We start from the raw sequence: 18873 nt of genomic DNA on the forward strand, positions 1-18873 counted from the left end.
GTGGGAATGATAGATTAGAAATGATGAATAACTTAGTTGTTTATGGATGAATTAGCCTACTTGAAGGCGTATATTGAATGGAGCTATTTTGCTTTAGGGATTGTTTTAAGACAGGAAATGTGGGAATTGAGGAAAATGCAAACCAGAGGGATTGATGGCTGCTTCCTGAAAGAGTGCTCTTAGAGGAATGATTCAACACTCCAAATTTTTATTTTATTTTTTTTAAAAGATTGATTCATCTATTTGCAAGTCAGAGTTACACAGAGAGAGGAGAGGTAGAGAGAGAGAGCTCTTCCATCCAATGGTTCACTCCCCAGTTGGCTGCAGTGGCTGGAGCTGCATCACTCTGAAGCCAGGAGCCAGGAGCTGCTTCCAGGTCTCCCATGCGGGTTTAGGACTTTGGGTCATTTGATACTTTCCTAGGCCATAGCAGAGAGCTGGATTGGAAGTGGAGCAGCCAGGTCTCGAACCATATGGGATGCTGGTGCTTCAGGCCAGGGCATTAACCCACTGCGCCACAGCGCTGGCCCCCCAAATTTTTATTTTTAAGAGTCATGATTTTTACTTAAGTATAGCGTTCTCTTTTTTTGTACCATTATTTTATCTTGGTTCCAACAGACCAAAAGAAGGTCTGAACAGTTATATAGTTTTAAAATAATTATATAAAATGCTATTACCTTTCCTGATTAGGTTACCCTGGACAACCTAAATAGGGATGTAGTCAGTCTCACACACTTTCTAAGTCTCCATGCATACACTTCATTTGGGTCCATAGTCTGAGGTGTTGTGTGTGAAATAGAAATACTTTAGTCAATCTCTTTTTCAGCTTTCTTTTAGTACTAGAGTTTAAATCATTTTGATTGTTCAAGCACATTCTTATTACCATCTAAAATTCCAGGCAGTTTTGTTATTTATTTCTCAGACTTTTTTGTTGTATGAAAATACTTCATAATGCGATTTTTTATTTTCTTGAGTTGCAACACACAGTTTCCTTCTAATCCTTCTGTCCATTCCAATGATGTATTAGGCCCATTTTTAAGTTAATGCAAAGACCAAAATGACAGCATTTCTAAAAATTTAAAATTTATTAGACAGTTGTGTAATTAAGAGATACCTCTAACTCTTCATGGTTTTAATTTCAATGATATTTCTAAATGTTAAAGTAACATCTAAGATCTTCAGAGAAACCATGAATAAATATGTCTATAAAGCTAAATATTTTCAAGAAAATACAGGGTTCCAGCCAGCGCCACGGCTCACTAGGCTAATCCTCCGCCTTGCGGCGCCGGCACACTGGGTTCTAGTCCCAGTCGGGGCACCGGATTCTGTCCCGGTTGTCCCTCTTCCAGGCCAGCTCTCTGCTGTGGCCAGGGAGTGCAGTGGAGGATGGCCCAAGTGCTTGGGCCCTGCACCCCATGGGAGACCAGAAGAAGCACCTGGCTCCTGTCATTGGATCAGCGCGGTGCGCCGGCTGCGGTGGCCATTGGAGGGTGAACCAACGGCAAAAGGAAGACCTTTCTCTCTGTCTCTCTCTCTCACTGTCCACTCTGCCTGTCAAAAAAATAAAAATAAAAAAAATAAAAATAAAATACAGGATTCTTCCCCAACCCTGCCCCTCCACTTTAATAATTACACTGATTTCAAGAGATGATATGGATCTACTGTAGTAAGATAGGAACTTGGCTTGTTTATCCTGTAGTCATGACAGATGTTTTGAGATGGTAATAGTCTTAGTATCTTTTGTATTGTAGGTGTTGGTACTTGTTTGACAAAACCAAAGACCAAAGTAAGAAAACAGGAAAATTATATGCAAAGCAAGTGAGGATTGGTGCTGATTATTAATACAAAAATTATATCATAGGAAATTTATTCAATATTAAGAGTTTTGTGCTCTAGTAGTACATTTAGCTTCTTCATATTTTTCAGGAAGATAGTATTTCAGAGCTCAGCATCTGGTCAAGATTAGAAATGACAATTTAATTTTTATTGTTAGTGAGTAATTGATAACTCAGAATTCAAATGTGCTCATTTTAGTTTCAGTACCTTCATTTCTTGCCATGAGTAGAAGTTGAACTTCAGTTTTCTGCAGAAATCATGTACTTTCTTTACTGCTTTAATTTTTTTATGTGATTTTACATCCTAGTGTTATTTCTTTATTATGATGTAGATTGGATAATCCAGATGGTTTTAATACAATGATGTTGTTTTAGGAGGATGAAGCAGCCCAAGGAGTTATCTCTGCCAATACTTCAAACTTGGATGATTTCTACCCAGCAGAAGAAGACAGTAAGCAAAATTCCAATAACACCAGAGGAAATGCCAGTAAAACACAGAAAGATACTGTAGTAAATGAAAAGGCCAGGTATGTTAAGCTTTTGGCCTTCATTTAATAAAAAAAAAAAAAAAAATTACTGCATATAATAAGGATATTTAGCTAGGTACTATGTTATGTTGTGTTTCATGATGTCATCAAATTTTATTGAAGGCTACAAATACAATGTCAACTTTATTATAGGGAGAAATTTTATGAGGTTAAACTGCAGCAGCAACAGAGAGAACTAAAACAGTTGCAGGAAGAAAGAAAGAAACTGATTGAGATTCAAGAAAAAATTCAAGCATTACAAAAGGCGTGTCCTGACCTGCAGGTAAGTATAAGATTTATTTTTCAATTTGTTGGACAAAGATGTTTTAAACTTAATGTCATCTGAAATTACCGTGTCTTTTTCTAGGACTGTGGTGACAAATTTATATCTACTGTTTTATAGCTGATAAAGCAGATGAGCTAAGGAAATGGTTTTGGGGATATATTTGCACATTTTCACTAGCAAAGATTACACATAGGAATTGTTTTCAGTCTTTCACTTTTTTTTTTTTTAAAGATTTTATTTACTGGGGCCGGCGCTGTCATGTAGCGGGTAAAACTTCCGCCTGCAGTGCCGGCATCCCATGTGGGCACCGGTTCAAGTCCTGGCTGCTCCACTTCCGATCTAGCTCTCTGCTATGGCCTGGGAAAGCGGTAGAAGATGGCCCAAGTCCTTAGGCTCCTGTGCCATCTTCTGCTGCTTTTCCCACGCCATAAGCAGGGAGCTGGATTGGGAATGGAGCAGCCGGGACACAAACAGGCACCCATGTGGGATGCCAGTGTCACAGGTGGTGGCTTAACCTGCTACACTGTAGCGCTGACCCCCTTTCTTCTACTTTTTGAATTAGCTGGCCATAGATTGAGAATAGCCATAGATTGAGGATATGAGTATGACTGACTAACACTTTTAAAACCTTATGGCTTCAACTTTGTATTCATAGACCCGCATTTCCATATTTTATTGTCCTAAAATTACATATTGATGCCTTTAAGCTATCATAAATTATCTAACAAAGATAATTAGGTATAGTTTGAATATTAAATTCTTTAATACCTCATAATAGTTTTTAAACCATTGTTTTTAGGTGTCAGCTGCTAGTGTGGGTAATTGTCCCACAAAAAAATACATGCCAGCTGTTACTTCAACCCCAACTGTTAATGAAAATGAGACCAGTACCAGCAAATCTGTTTTTGAGCCTGAAGATTCTTCAATAGGAGATAATGAGGTATGTTCTTGTATTGATCTTAAGTTACATTGTAAGAAAGGAAACTGAAAATCTATGAAATGTGTTTTTAAATGATAGTCTGTATTGTATCTTTTAGATGTAGGAGGAGCCTTTTTTTTTTTCTTAAAAATATATTATGATGTTTTTCTAAATGGTGATAGCATATACTTGATAGAATTATATAGAAAGGGCAGCAAATAGTAATCACTTCGGTTAGAAAGACATGGTATTTTATTTAAATCATAAAAAATAGAACTGAGTATATTTGCATGCTATTTATATTCAGTAAGAATTAGTGAATGCTTAATTCTTTCTTATTCACTACAAAATATTATTTCAAACTTCATCGACATCTTAGTATAAAAAGGATAAAATGAGATAAAACTTTGTTGGTACTGAATATTATTAGCCTGTTATTTAAGACTACAGCAAATTCAAGTATTTACTTGACTCTGAGTTTTTCAAAAATAGTTGTGGTCAGAAATGCGAAGACATGAAATGTTAAGGGAAGAGCTGCGACAGAGAAGAAAACAGCTTGAAGCTCTGATGGCTGAACATCAGAGGAGGCAAGGTCTGGCTGAAACTGCATCTCCAGTGGCTGTATCATTGAGAAGTGATGGATCAGAGAATGTGTGTACTCCTCAGCAAAGCAGAACAGAGAAGTAAGAGAGTTGTTTACATCTTTTTTCTTTTTTTAACATCACCTACCTAAGACATGTGGGCAAGGCAGCTTCTCTTCCCTTTATACAATATTCAGATCTATTTCAGTGAGGCTAGTGTTTCAAATAACACCTTTGTGACCCAATATAACTGAATCCAGCCACTGTCTGTTCTAACTTCTCATAGCAACAGCTTTTTGTATTCTTTTAAATTACTGTGGTCCCTGACCAAATGGTGATACAGATTTTCTCGTATTTAGAGCCTTACTTTTTTAGTTAAATTGTAATCTTACTAAAAGAAGCGGCTTAAGGCCGGCGCTGTGGCTTCACAGGCTAATCCTCCGCCTTGCGGCCCCGGCACACCAGGTTCGAGTCCCGGTTGGGGCGCCGGATTCTCTCCCGGTTGCCCCTCTTCCAGGCCAGCTCTCTGCTGTGGCCAGGGAGTGCAGTGGAGGATGGCCCAAGTCCTTGGGCCCTGCACCCACATGGGAGACCAGGAAAATCACCTGGCTCCTGGCTTCGGATCAGCGAGATGCGCCGGCCGCAGCAGCCATTGGAGGGTGAACCAACGGCAAAAAGGAAGACCTTTCTCTCTGTCTCTCTCTCTCTCTCACTATCCACTCTGCCTGTCAAAAAAAAAAAAAAAAAAAAAGAAGAAGAAGCAGCTTAATATTTTATAGTGTTTTTCTGTCAGACCAGAAATAAGCCTTTTTCTAGTTAAAGTATTTCTGTACTGTTTGTATGGTTTCTAAGACTTCTAAAACATTTTATTGTATAAAACAGTTTTTGTTTTGAAATTTTTGTATTTAGATTATTTTTGAAAGAGTTGTTCATCTGTCAGATCAGTTACTTAGCTATAAAGCAATATTCAGATCTAAAATGCTGAAATCTAAAATATTGCAGCTTTAACTTTTCATATCCTCAGATGGTATTTTTAGAACATTGTATCAAGCCTCATTTTCTGCCTCTTAGAAGAACTGTTTCTATTGGAATTTCAGTGTGGATCTTATTGATCAAATTAACATTTTAATCTGTTCTGAGTACTACACATCTTCTTTTTGAAAGAGGGATGAGTTTATTTTTTTTAATTTGAAAGGCAGAGTGGCAGAGGGGGAGAGGGAGAGAAAGAGAAAGAGATCTTCATTTGCTGGCTAACTCCCCAAAGGGCCAAAACAGCCAGGTCTGGACCAGACCAAAGCCCATAGCTGGAAACTCCATTTAGGTCTCCAACATGGGAAGCAAGAGCCCACATACTGCTTTCCTAAGCACATTAGCAGGAAGCAGGATCTGAATCAGAGTAGCACTCTGATATAGGATGCTGGCCTCAAGCACTGGCTTAAACCACTGCGCCATAATGCAACCCCCTGACACATCTGTTATTTTACAGGGCTCTGGGTTCAGAACTTTGGGTCTGGAGTTGTAGTTTCCATAATGGTAGCCACTCTGTTTAGGTGTCTTTTTAGAATAACATCAAATGAAATTAATGTTTCATTTTCCTAGTCATTATCAGCCATATTTTAAGTGCTCAGTAGCTATGTATGCCTAATGTCTACTGTAACTGTTGTAGATCGTTACCACTATTGCAGGAAATTCTTTTGGATAGCATTGATCTAGAAAAAAACTGTCGTTTCACAAAAATGTTGAAAGTCTAAGGGTTTTATTTTAGGAAAAGTGTTCTCTGAGATAGATAACTGTATTAATTTGAAGAATTGGTTTGTGGAAGGCAAATTAAACATTCTATAACAACAGTAAAGTGATTACCAGTCATTTTATAGTTACTGTGAATACATGAAATTTTATATACACGTGTACATATTCGAGAATACCTCAAAAAGTTTGTTGAAACTTGAATTAAGGATGAGTTTATTTTGATGCTAATAAGTTGAAATCCATGCATAATTATTTCGAAATGTTCATTTTTCATGCTTTTTAAAGATTTATTTATTTATTTGAAAGAGTTACACAGAGAGAGGAGAGGCAGAGAGAGGAGGGTCTTCCATTCACTGGTTCACTCCCCAATTGGCCTCAACAGCTGGAGCTGTGCCAATCAGAAGCCGGGAGCCACAAGCTTTCTCCTGATCTTCCCACGCGGGTGCAGGGGCCCAAGGACTTGGGCTGTCTTCCACTGCTTTCCCAGGCCATAGCAGAAAGCTGGATTGGAAGTGGAGCAGCCGGGGCTTGAACTGGCACCCATGTGGGATGCCGGCACTGCAGATAGAGGCTTTACTCGCTATGCCACAGCGCCAGCCCCATCATTTTTCATGAGTTTTTTGGTGTTTTTTTTTTTTAAGAATTATTTTATTTATTTGAAAGTTACGTAGAGAGAGCCAGAGAGAGAGAGAAGTCTTCCATTCTGTTGGTTCACTTCCTAAATGACCACAATGGCCAGAGCTGAGCTGATCCGAAGCCAGGAGCCATCTTCCACTGCTTTCTCAGGCCATAGCAGAGAGCTGAATCGGAAGAGGAGCGTCCGGGACTCAAACCGGTGCCCATATGGGATGCCAGCACTGCAGGCTGGGGCTTTAACCCACTGTGCTACAGCGCCGGCCCCTTTCATGAGTTTTAAGAGGATCCCTCACATTCATGGATTTCAGATTTTTTTTTTTTTTTTTTTTTTTTGCATCAGAGTAGACTTATGGTTTTATTCCATTTTCCACAAACTTTTTGAAGTGCCCTTTTATGGTTGCTACAATGTCTGGCTTTAGTAAGTGGCAAAGTATTTAGTTCATCTCCAGAATGACATCTGTTTTATGTCTCTTAATCACTAGAACAATGGCAACTTGGGGAGGTTCTACCCAGTGTGCACTAGATGAAGAAGGAGATGAAGATGGGTACCTTTCTGAAGGAATTGTTCGCACAGATGAAGACGAGGAGGAAGAAGAGCAAGATGCCAGTTCCAATGATAACTTTGCTATATATCCTCCTAACAGTGTCAATCATAACACGTATAATGTAAAGGAAACTAAGAATAGGTTAGTTTCAGTGTTAACATTTTTTGCTTGATTTGTCTTTCTGAACCAAGCAATTCTGCAGTTCTCCAATCCAAGTGTCCTACATTTCAATTCATTTGTAACAGTATTCATAGGTAGTTCACACCCCATAAGTAAAGAGACTTAGTCTTTATGGATTGCCTCCACTTAGGATGCCAGTTTCAGGTCCTGGTACCCTTACTTATGTTTGACTTGGCTACAGATTTGGGAGTTCCCATTACTTTTCTTTGGGTTTGATAATTCACTAAAACAAGTCAAGGTAACACCTGATACGCTTTTTTATTGTAAAGGACCCAACTGAGGAACAGCAAAATGGAAGGTGTGCATAGGGCAGTGTATGAGGTGGGCCTGTGTTCAAAGCTTCATGCCCTCTTTAGTCACACTACTCTCCCAGCAGAGATGTGTTCGTCAGCCTGGAAGCTCTCTGAGCTTAGAGGTTTTTAGGGCAGTGTCTTTACAGACATGATTGATAAATCATTAGCCATTGGTGATAGGATTCAGTCTGGGGCCCCTCTCTCTTCTCTGCAGGTCAGGGAGATGGATCTCAAAGTTCTAACCCTCAAATAACCTTACTGGTTTTTCTGGTGATCACCGTATTCCATTGTGAAGCCAGCTGGGTTCCTGCAAGAGTCACCTCATTAGCACAGCCTGAAGTGTGGTTGAAGGGGGTCTGTCAGGAATATCAAATGACCCTACCCTATCACTGGCAAGACCACTAGGGTTTAGGAGCTCTGTGCCATGAGCCAGGGATAAAGACTACATACATTTTTAATTTACCACAAGGGTGTTGCTGCAGATCTCAGCTAGACTGGATCAAGATTAATATCTTTATGTGCTCATCTTTGCTCATGTTTTGTGCATTAAGCAAAAGTGAAAAATTGTAGATAGTGAAAAAAGATCTGTGAACAGTGAAATTTTGTCAGTGAAATATGGTTAAGTAGTTAAATAGTTCTACTTAATAATGGAGTGGAATGTGGCTAAACCTAAAAGAAGGAAAAATGGAAAAGTGCTTGTGATACAGTAATTTTTCAGAATACAGAATTGTGTGAGCTGTTGAATAAAAACGTAAATGAAAAGTGATAGGGGCCGATGTTGTGGCATAGCAGATAAAGCCACCTGCCTGCAGTGCCAGCATCCTCTATGGTCACTGGTTCAAGTCCCAGCTGTTCCACTTCCAATCCAGCTCTCTGCTGTGGCCTGGAAAAGCAGTAGAAGATGGCCCAAGTCCTTGGGCCCCTGCACCCGCGTGGGAGACCCGGCAGAAGCTCCTGGCTCCTGGCTACGGATTGGTTCAGCTCTGGCCACTGAGGCCAACTGGGGAGTGAACCAGCGGATGGAAGACCCCTCTTTCTCTCTCTTTCTCTTTCCCTGCGTCTCCTCTCTCTGTGTAACTCTTTCAAATAAATAAATAAATCTTTAAAAAAAAAAAAAAGTAATAGTTGTCCGAGGCTAGAAATCTAGAATTTTCCTCCCTCTATTTATTAATACTGTTTAAATCCTTTGAACTTTAAGGAGACTACTGACTCATAGACCAGGGTATATCAGGGTTTATTGTTGTATTTTAAAAACTAATTTATTACATATAATGACTTAATGCTTTTAATATTGTGTTAGATGGAAGAACAATCGCCCTTTTTCAACAGATGGAAATTATCGTCCTTTAGCCAAGACAAGGCAACAGAATATCAGTACACAAAGACAAGAAAATCTTCGTTGGGTGTCAGAGCTCTCTTATGTAGAAGAGAAAGAACAATGGCAAGAACAAATTAATCAACTAAAGAAACAACTTGACTTCAGTGTTAATATTTGTCAGACTTTGATGCAAGACCAGCAGGTAAGATTTCTTAGGAAAATAAAATTTTACCTTCATCTTTGAAGCAAAACAATTTTTTCGCCAGTCATCAGTAACTGTTACCCAAATTTTTCTTTCAATAGACTCTGTCTTGTCTGCTACAAACTCTTCTGACAGGTCCTTACAGTGTTATGCCCAGCAATGTTGCATCTCCTCAAGTGCACCTTATAATGCACCAGTTAAACCAGTGCTATACTCAACTAACGTGGCAACAGAATAATGTTCAGAGGTAATTTCTTTAAAGTATTGAGACTGTATAGTAAATGCTAATACTCAAATATTCACTATCATCTAATAATTTTATAAGCAGCGATTTGCCTGATGTTCTCTTGTAATACTGTGGATTTGACTTGAAAAAAATTTTATCTAATTATATACTTACTTGCATGAATTGTATGTAAATTATACCACATAAATAAATCTATAAATAAGCAGATAGTTCCTCATACTGATTATCTGACAGAAATGCTAACAGTTTTTATTTCAAAGGCTAGGTTATTAAATTAAGCCTGCAGAGCAAGTGAATATTTATTGTAGTGTATTAAAGTGGTCAGTCTGTTCTGCATGCTATTAAATAATTTCATATTTAAATTTCATCTGAGTGTACATTTTATAGATGGTAATATAACTGCTATTTAAATTATTGACTGCTTACATTTTGTAGGTTGAAACAAATGCTAAATGAACTTATGCGCCAACAAAATCAGCATCCAGAAAAACGTGGAAGCAAGGATAGGGGCAATAGTGTGCCACACCCTCCTTCTCCTAGTTTATTTTGTCCTTTCAGCTTTCCAGCACAGCCTGTAAATCTGTTTAATCTACCTGGGTTTACTAACTTTTCATCATTTGCACCAGGTAGGTAACTAAAACCTAAAGGGAAAATAAATAAATGCAAATTGAGAGTATAATTTGTTTATTTTTTTTTAAGATTTGTTTTATTTATTTGAAAGTTACAGAGAAAGGTAGAGGGAGAGGAAGAGAGGGAGGGAGAGAGAGGGAGAGAGGTCGTACATCCACTGGTTTATTCCCCAAATGGCTGCAATGGCCTGAGCTGAGCCAATCCGGAGCCAGGAGCTTCTTTGGGTCTCTCATGTGGAAGCCCAAGTGGTTGGCCGTCTTCTACTGCTTTCCTAGGCCATAGCAGAGAGCTGGATCTGACATAAGATATTGGCAGTAGGCATAAAGAGAGAAATAATAGAAAAGATGGTAGAAGTAGAGTGAATAAGTTAAGTGACAGTTATATGAAGTGAACCATGAAGGAGGAGGAGTTGAAAGTGTTTATCAGGTTATATAGGAGGAGAAAAAAGTTGGGGAGATTTGTAAATATGAGTATCTATACCTGAGTATATTTATTAAAAAATTATTTATTTATGTGGAAGAGAGAGATAGGAACAGAGATAGAGAAATTCCCCAAATGTCCACAACAGCTGGGAAGGCCAGACCTAACCCAGGAGCCAGGAACTCAGTCTGGGTTTCCCACATGGGTAATAGGCACCCAACTGCTTGCACCACTACCTGGTGCCTCCTAGGGTGAGCATTAACAAGAATCTGGAATCAGATCAGAAACAGAGCCAGGACTCAAACCAATGCACTCCACTGTGGGATGTGGGTGTTTGAAGTGGCATCTTGGCCGGCGCCGTGGCTCAACAGGCTAATCCTCCGCCTTGCGGCGCCGGCACACCGGGTTCTAGTCCCGGTCGGGGCACTGATCCTGTCCCGGTTGCCCCTCTTCCAGGCCAGCTCTCTGCTGTGGCCAGGGAGTGCAGTGGAGGATAGCCCAAGTGTTTGGGCTCTGCACCCCATGGGAGACCAGGAGAAGCACCTGGCTCCTGCCATCGGAACAGCGCGGTGCGCTGGCCGCAGCGCGCTACCGCGGCGGCCATTGGAGGGTGAACCAACGGCAAAAGGAAGACCTTTCTCTCTGTCTCTCTCTCTCTCACTGTCCACTCTGCCTGTCAAAAATAAAAGAAAAAAAAAAAAAAAATGAAGTGGCATCTTTGACTCCTGCCCCAAATGCTTGCCTCCCACAGTGTGATTTCTTATTAGGGTTTTTGTTTTTGTTTTTGTTTTTAAGATTTACTTGAAGTCAGAATTACAGAGAGAGGGGGAAAGAGAGAGAGAGCTCTTTCAGCCTTTGGTTCACTCCCCAAATGGCCTCAATGACCAAAGCTGGCCAGCCCGAAAGCAGGAACCAGGCGCTTCTGGGTTTCCCACATAGTTGCAAGGACCCAAGCACTTTCTCTGCTGCTTTCACAGGGACATTAGCAGGGAGCTGCATCAGAAGAGGAGCAGCTGGGACTCAGACTGGCACCCATATGGGCGGTTGGTGTTGCAGGCAGCAGCTTTACCTGCTTCACCACAGCACCTGCCCCTTAACAGAATTTTTAAGTCACTGGCATTAAAAAATTTAAGAAGTTTTTTAGTTCTTTATATTGGCAGCAAATATTATTTGAGTAGACTTTTAAGTAATAAGAAATTGCATATAGTATTCTCTTCCACTGTTACATGCTTTGTATCCATGCCAAACTTATATTGACTGTGCTTCATAAACTGGCTGTTTTGTGAATCCTTCCTGATTTTTCTCCCCAAGTTGTTTGTAGTCCATTGCAAATACTTCTTGATAGGTAGCACTATTTGTTAAGTATTTAATTATGTTCTACTTTACCTAATCGAAATGGAAAGAACATAAGCTTTGGAGTTACGCAGACTTGAGATCAATTTCATAACATTGTTTCAAGTATTAATTAACAGTTAAATTGCCTACAGTAGTGTAGCATCCAGTATTAATTTGCTGAATGTCATTTCTGACTTTTAATTCTTAATTAGACATCTCTGTATTGTTGGTGCTGAAAATTGAGAGGTAAAGAGTGATTAAATAAATGAATATTGAACAATTTGTTTTGGTGGATTTGAAAGGCATATTTAATTAAAACTGTATTTCATTTTAAGTCTAAAGATACTCTTTTATTGTTCTCTTACCCACTGTTTTTATTTATTAGGTATGAATTTCAGCCCTTTATTTCCTTCTAATTTTGGAGATTTCCCTCAGAATATTTCTACACCTACTGAACAGCAGCAACCGTTAGCCCAGAATCCTGCAGGGAAAACAGAGTATATGGCTTTTCCAAAACCTTTTGAAAGCAGTTCTTCCATTGGAGCAGAAAAACAAAGGTACTTGATTGTGAACATAATTCATTGTTCTAAGAAATCTTACAGAACTATTTAACTTTGCCTGTTTTCTCCCAGACTAAGATGAATAATGAATACTTAGTAAATATTAAGGGGTGCCAGTATTGAGCAGATAAAATTTGGGATATTGCACCGAACCAATAGTACTAAATTCTACTTAGCAAGTGGAGTATTAAATTACTGTTAGAATGGTCAGAATTTCACAAATTCTGGTTCTGTTTGAATTGCTTTAGGTGATACAGAATATTGCATGTTGCCAGTTCCTCTACTACAGCTCTTTCTTAGCTCTTCTTTTAACATGTGTGTTCCATCCTCCTTTTTTTTTTTTTTAAGATTTTATATATTTGAGAGGTAGGATGACAGAGAGAGAGAGAGAGAGAGACAAAGAGAGAGGTCTTCCATCCGCTGATTCACTCCCCAAAAGGCCATGATGGACAGAGCTGGGCCAAACTGAAGCCAAGCGCCAGGAGCTTCTTCTGGTCTCCCACATGGGTGCAGAGGCCCAAGCACTTGGGCCATCTTCTGCTGCTTTTCTAGGCCATAAGCAGAGAGCTGGATCGAAAGAGAAGCATCCGGGACACAAACTGGTGCCCATACAGGATGTTAGCACCGCAGGCAGAGGCTTAGTCTACTATGCCACAGCACCAGCCCCCTCCTTTTTTTTTTCCCACCCATTTCATCTTGAGTTTTAGAACTTTGATTTGTAACTTTTGTCAATAAAAAATTGATTTAGTGAGAATAATCCAAAGTTAAAGTTTAAAGTAATTTGTGGTATTAACCTGTGTACTATTTGCATATTTAATGCATATTTTTGTAAATATATTTTATGAGGCATTGACAGTTTTATTCCCCTGAATCTATTCAGTAAACTATATCTGGAGTTTTTAGTAAATTGAGGAATCTATAATTTTAAAAAACTTATTTTAACAAGGAATCAAAAACAGTCTGAAGAGGAGATGGAAAACAGTAGGACACCATGGTTATATGACCAAGAAGGGGAAGTGGAAAAACCGTTTATCAAGACTGGATTTGCAGTGTCTGTAGAGAAAACTACGAATAGTAACCGCAAAAATCAATTGGATACAAACAGGAGAAGACGCCAATTTGATGAAGAGTCATTAGAAAGCTTTAGCAGTATGCCTGATCCAGTAGATCCAACGACAGTAACCAAGACATTCAAAACGAGAAAAGCGTCTGCACAGGCCAGCCTGGCATCTAAAGATAAAACTCCCAAGTCAAAGAGTAAGAAGAGGAATTCTACTCAGCTGAAAAGCAGAGTTAAAAATATTGGTAAGTATTAGTATTTAATTTCAGTATGTATAGATGGGTTAGCACTTTTCTAGGCCTATCAAAATCATTTTTGGTTAATTTTATAATTTTTTTAAATGTAAACATTTTAAAACATGGCATTCCTTTTTTTTTTTGCACTTCTTAAAAGTTTCTTGTTTCCGGTATATGTGATTACTGTGAGCTCAGATGTTATCTTAATTTTTTAGGTTGCTGAAAATTGCCAAAATTCCCAAGTCTCAATATTCTTTCTTTTAATGTTAGATCAGGTACTACATCTAATTTTTTTTTAAATTTGTTTATTTATTTGTTTATTTTATTTGAAAGTCAGTTACAGGATGGAGATCGTCCATTGCTGGTTTACTCCTCTGATGGCTGCCACCCAGTCCAGTTGCCAGGAGCTTCTTATGGGTCTCCCGTTGCTTTTCCAAGGCCATTAGCAGAAAGTTAGGTCATAGTGGAACAGCTTGTACACAAACAGGTGCCTATATGGCATGCTGGTGGCTCTGGTGGCGGTACCTGCTACACCACAATGCTGCCCTGCATCCATCTCTTTAGTCTTAATTTCTCGTTAGCTTCTTGGATGGTTGATTTAAAAATATATGGACTTCTAAATACGTGCAACTTTTGAATATCATGTGGAACCTTTTTTTTTTTTTTGGTAAAGATTTATTTATTTATTTGAAAGTCAGAGTTACACAGAGAATAAAAGGCAGAGAGAGGCCTTCCATCCGCTGGTTCACTCCCCAACTGGATGCAACAGCTGGAGCTGCACCGATCCAAAGCCAGAAGCCAGGAGCTTCTCCTGGGTCTCCCATGTGGGTGCAGGAACCCAAGGACTTGGGCCATCTTCTACTGCTTTCCCAGGCCATAGCAGAGAGCTGGATAGGAAGTGGAGCAGCCAGGACTCAAACTGGCACCCATATGGGATGCTGGCACTACAAGCAGTGGTTTTACCCACTACACCACAGTGCCGGCCCCATGAAACCAGTTTTAAAACAGGTTTGCTTTTAGTCCTTCAGTAACTAAAGCCACATTTTATTGAATTTTTTTTTTAACTTTTATTTAATGAATATAAATTTCCAGTGTACAGCTTATGGATTACAATAGCTTCCCCCTCCCATAACTTCCCTCCCACCTGCAACCCTCCCCTCTCCCGCTCCCTCTCCCCTTCCATTTACATCAAGATTCATTTTCAATTCTCTTTATATACAGAAGATCAATTTAGTATAAAGATTTCAACAGTTTGCACCCACATAGAAACACAAAGTGAAACATACTGTTTGAGTACTAGTTAGAGCATTAAATCAAAATGTACAGCACATTAAGGACAGAGATCCCACATGAGGAGCAAGTGCACAGTGGCTCCTGTTGTTGACCCAACAAATTGACACTCTAGTTTATGGCGCCAGTAACCACCCTAGGCTGTCGTCATGAGTTGCCAAGGCTATGGAAGCCTTCCAAGTTTGCCGACTGATCATATTTAGACAAGGTCATAAAAGACAGAGTGAGGATAGTAACCAATGATCCTAAGAGTGGCATTTACCAGGTTTGACGTTGAGTGTCATATTAAAGTTCTCTTTGTAGTGTTAATTGTATACCTTTTTTAAAAAAAGGTTTATTTTATTTATTTGAAAGGCAGAGTTACAGAAGAGAAAGAGAGGGGGATCTTCCATCCACTGGTTCACTTCCCAAATGGCTGCAGCGGCTGGAGCCAGGAGCTTCTTACTGGTCTCCTATGTGGTAACAGGGGTCCAAGCACTTGAAGCATCTTGTGCTGCTTTCCTAGGCATGGTAGCAGGGAGCTCGATTGGAAATAGAGCAGCTAGAACTCAAACCGGTGCCCATATGGGATGCTGGCATTACAAGTGGCAGCCTTACCTGCTACATCACAATGCTAGACCCCATACCTATTTTTTTAAAAATAGATTTCCTGACTTATGGTAAACATACTGAAGTCTAGTACTGGTTTAAAATGGTTTTACTAGCTAATTCTGGAACATTACAGCTGATGAATACCTGTTAAGTTAGCAAGAGATAGATTTTTTTGGCTGTGGCCTAAAGAGGTTGCTCTGAGCTGGTACTTTAGTGCCTAATATTAGGGGCTGGTCTTGTGGCATAGTGGTTAAAGCCATTGCCTGTCATGTAGGCGTCCCATATGGGAACTGGTTGGCGTCCCTGCTCTTCCACTTCTGATCCATCTTCCTGCTAATGCACCTGGGAAAACATTGGAAGATGACCCAAGCCTGGGCCCATGCATCCATATAGGAGACCCAGATGAAGCTCCTGGCTTCATCAAGACTTCATCAAGACTCCTGGCTTCCAGTCAAGACAAGGCTATTCAAGTCATTGCTTCTCAAAGTGTCAATTTCACTTCTACAGATTTCCTTTTAGGTGTTGTGTTAGTTATCACATATCAGGAAGAATATGTGGTATTTGTCTCTTTGGGACTGGCTTATATCACTAAGTATGATGTTTTCCAGATTCCTCCATTTTGTTGCAAATGACCAGATTCTTTTTTTTTTTTTTTTTTTTTTTTTTTTACTGCTGTGTGGTATTCCATAGGGTACATATCTAAGATTTCTTTATCCAGTCTTCAGTTGATGGGCACTTAGGGTGATTCCATGTTTATATATTGTGAATTGAGCTGCAGCAAACATGGGGGGTGCAGATAACTCTTTATTTGCTGATTTCATTTCCCTTGGGTAAATTCCCAGGAGTGGGATGACTGGGTTATATGGTAGGTCTATATTCACATTTCTGAGGTATCTCCAAAGTGACTTCTGTAATGGTTTACCAGTTTACATTCCCACCAACAGTGGATTAGGGTACCTTTTTCCCCACATCCTTGCCACCATTTGTTTGTTGATTTCTGTACAAAAGCCATTCTAACTAGGGTGAGGTGAAACCTCATTGTGGTTTTGATTTGCATCTCCCTGATGGCTAATGATCCTGAGCATTTTTTCATGTGTCTGTAGGCTTTCTGGATTTCCTCTTTTGAGAAATATCTGTTTAAGCTCTTTGCCCACTTCTTGACTGGATTGTTTGCTGTTGTTGAGTTTTTTGATCACTTTATATATTCTGTTTATTTATCCTTTATCAGTTGCATGATTTGTAAATCATTTCTCCCATTCTGTCAGTTGCCTCTTCACTTTCCTGAGTGTTTCTTTTGCAGTACAGAAGCTTCTCAATTTGTTGTAAACATATTTGTTAATTTTGGCTTTGATTGCCTGTGCCTCTGGGATCTGTTCCAAGAACTCTTTGCTTGTGCCAGTGTCTTGCAGGGTTTCTCCAATGTTTTCTAATAATTTGATGGTAGCAAGTCATAGATTGAGGCCTTTTGTCTATTTTGAATGGATTTTTGTGTAAGGTGCAAGGTAGGGGGTCCTGCTTGATACTTTTGTATGTGGAAATCCAGTTTTCCCAATACAATTTCTTGAGACTGTTCTTGCTCCAGGGATTGGTTTTAGCTCCTTGATCAAATATAAGTTGGTTGCAGATGATTGGATTTATTTCTGGCATTTCTATTCTGTTCCATTGATCTATCCATCTGTTTTAGTTTCAGTAGCAGGCTGTTTTGATTATAACTGACTTGTAGTATGTCTTGAAATCTGGTATTGTGATGCCTCCAGTTTTGTTTTTGATGTGTAAGATTGTTTTAGCTACTCGAGGTCTCCTGTGTTTCCATGTGAATTTCAGCATCACTTTTACTAGATCTGAGAATTTATTTGGTGTTTTGATTGGTATCGCATTGAATCTGTAAATTGCTTTTGGAAGGATATTTTGATGATGTAGATTCTTCCAATCCATGAATATGAAAAATTTTTTCATTTTTTTTTGTGTCTTCTTCTGTTTCTTTCTTTAATGTTTTGTAATTCTCATTGTACAGATCTTTGACATTCTTGGTTAAATTTGTTCCAAGGTATTTGATTCTTTTTTATAGCTATTATCAATGAGATTGATCTCAGAAGTTCATTCTCAGCCTTGGCATTGTCTTTGTATACAAAGGCTGTTGATAATTATGTATTGATTTTATATCCTGCTACTTTATAGTCATGTCAACTGCAAATAGGGAGAGTTTGACTTTCTCTTTCCCAATTTGAATCCCTTTGATTTTATTTCTTGCCTAATGATTCTGGTTAAAACTTCCAGGACTATACTGAATAGCCATGACAAGAGTGAACATCATTGTCTGGTTCTGGATCTCAGTGGGAATGCTTCCAACTTTTCCTCATTCAGTAGGACCCTTGCCGTGAGTTTGTCATAAAGGGCCTTGATTGTGTTGAGGAATGTTCCTTCTATACCCAATTTGCTTAGCATTTTCATCATGAAAGGGCATTGGATTTTATCAAACGTTTTTTCTGTATCGAGATAATCATATGGTTTCTGTTCAGTTTGTTAATGTGATGTGTCACATTGATTTGCGGATGTTGAACCATCCCTGCATACAAGGGATAAATCCCACTTGGTCTGGGTGGATGATCTTTCTGATGTGTTGTTGGATTCAATTGGTTAGAATTTTGTTGAGGGTTTTTGTGTCTATGTTCATCAGGGAAATTGGTCTGCAGTTTTCTTTCTCTGTTGCATCTTTCTCAGGTTTAGGAATTAAGGTGATGCTGGCTTCATAGAAAGAATTTGGGAGAATTCCCTCTCAGTTGTTTTGAGTAACTTGAGAAGAAGTGGAGTTAGTTCTTCTTTAAATGTCTGGTAGAATTCAGCAGCGAAACCATCTGGCCATGAGCCTTTCATTTTTAGGAGGGTCTTTATTACTGATTCAATTTCTGTCTTGGTTATGGGTCTGTTTAGGTTTTCTATGTCTTCATGGCTCAATATAGGTAGGTTGTGTGTGTCCAGGAATCTATCCATTTTTCTAGGTTTCCCTGTTTGTTGGCATACAGCTCTTCATAGTAATTTCTCATTCTTTTTATTTTTGTGTTAAAGTCTATTTTGTCTGATATTAGGATGGCTTCAGCAGCTTTTTGTTTGTTTCTGTTAGCATAGAATATCTTTTTCCATTCTTTGACTTTCAGTCTGCATGCATCTTTGTTGGTGAGATGTGTTTTTTGTGAGAAGCAAATAGATGGGTTATGTTTTTTAATCCATTCAGCCAGTCTCTTTTAATTGGAGAGTTGTGGCCATTTACATTCAAGGTGACGATTGATAAGTAACAGTTTTGCCCTGCCATTTTTCCATAAATATTCCTATTTTTTACTTTGGATTTCCTTTGTACTTTTACTGGGAGCTTTCCTTCCTTTACCTTCTTTCGTAGTGATGACCGTGTTTCTGTGCAGCACATCCTTAAGCATCT

The 18873-nt window shown here is 39.1% G+C and overlaps 1 protein-coding gene across 22 annotated transcripts in view; it reads left to right on the forward strand.

The window, feature by feature from the left end:
* Positions 1 to 18873, forward strand: part of PCM1 (pericentriolar material 1) — a 107969-nt gene that overhangs the window by 46360 nt on the left and 42736 nt on the right. For 21 of the 22 annotated variants that reach the window (XM_062213332.1, XM_062213333.1, XM_062213335.1 and 18 more), the window contains 10 exons: positions 2211 to 2362; positions 2516 to 2645; positions 3448 to 3588; positions 4060 to 4250; positions 7016 to 7219; positions 8852 to 9071; positions 9173 to 9318; positions 9754 to 9944; positions 12089 to 12260; positions 13210 to 13568. In XM_062213332.1, coding sequence (XP_062069316.1) covers positions 2211 to 2362; positions 2516 to 2645; positions 3448 to 3588; positions 4060 to 4250; positions 7016 to 7219; positions 8852 to 9071; positions 9173 to 9318; positions 9754 to 9944; positions 12089 to 12260; positions 13210 to 13568 — 1906 coding nt within the window. The remainder of the gene's footprint in view (positions 1 to 2210; positions 2363 to 2515; positions 2646 to 3447; positions 3589 to 4059; positions 4251 to 7015; positions 7220 to 8851; positions 9072 to 9172; positions 9319 to 9753; positions 9945 to 12088; positions 12261 to 13209; positions 13569 to 18873) is intronic. The other variant, XM_062213323.1, reaches the window with a different exon arrangement.

This window comes from Lepus europaeus, chromosome 16, assembly GCF_033115175.1.
Source record: "Lepus europaeus isolate LE1 chromosome 16, mLepTim1.pri, whole genome shotgun sequence".
NCBI lineage: Eukaryota > Metazoa > Chordata > Mammalia > Lagomorpha > Leporidae > Lepus > Lepus europaeus.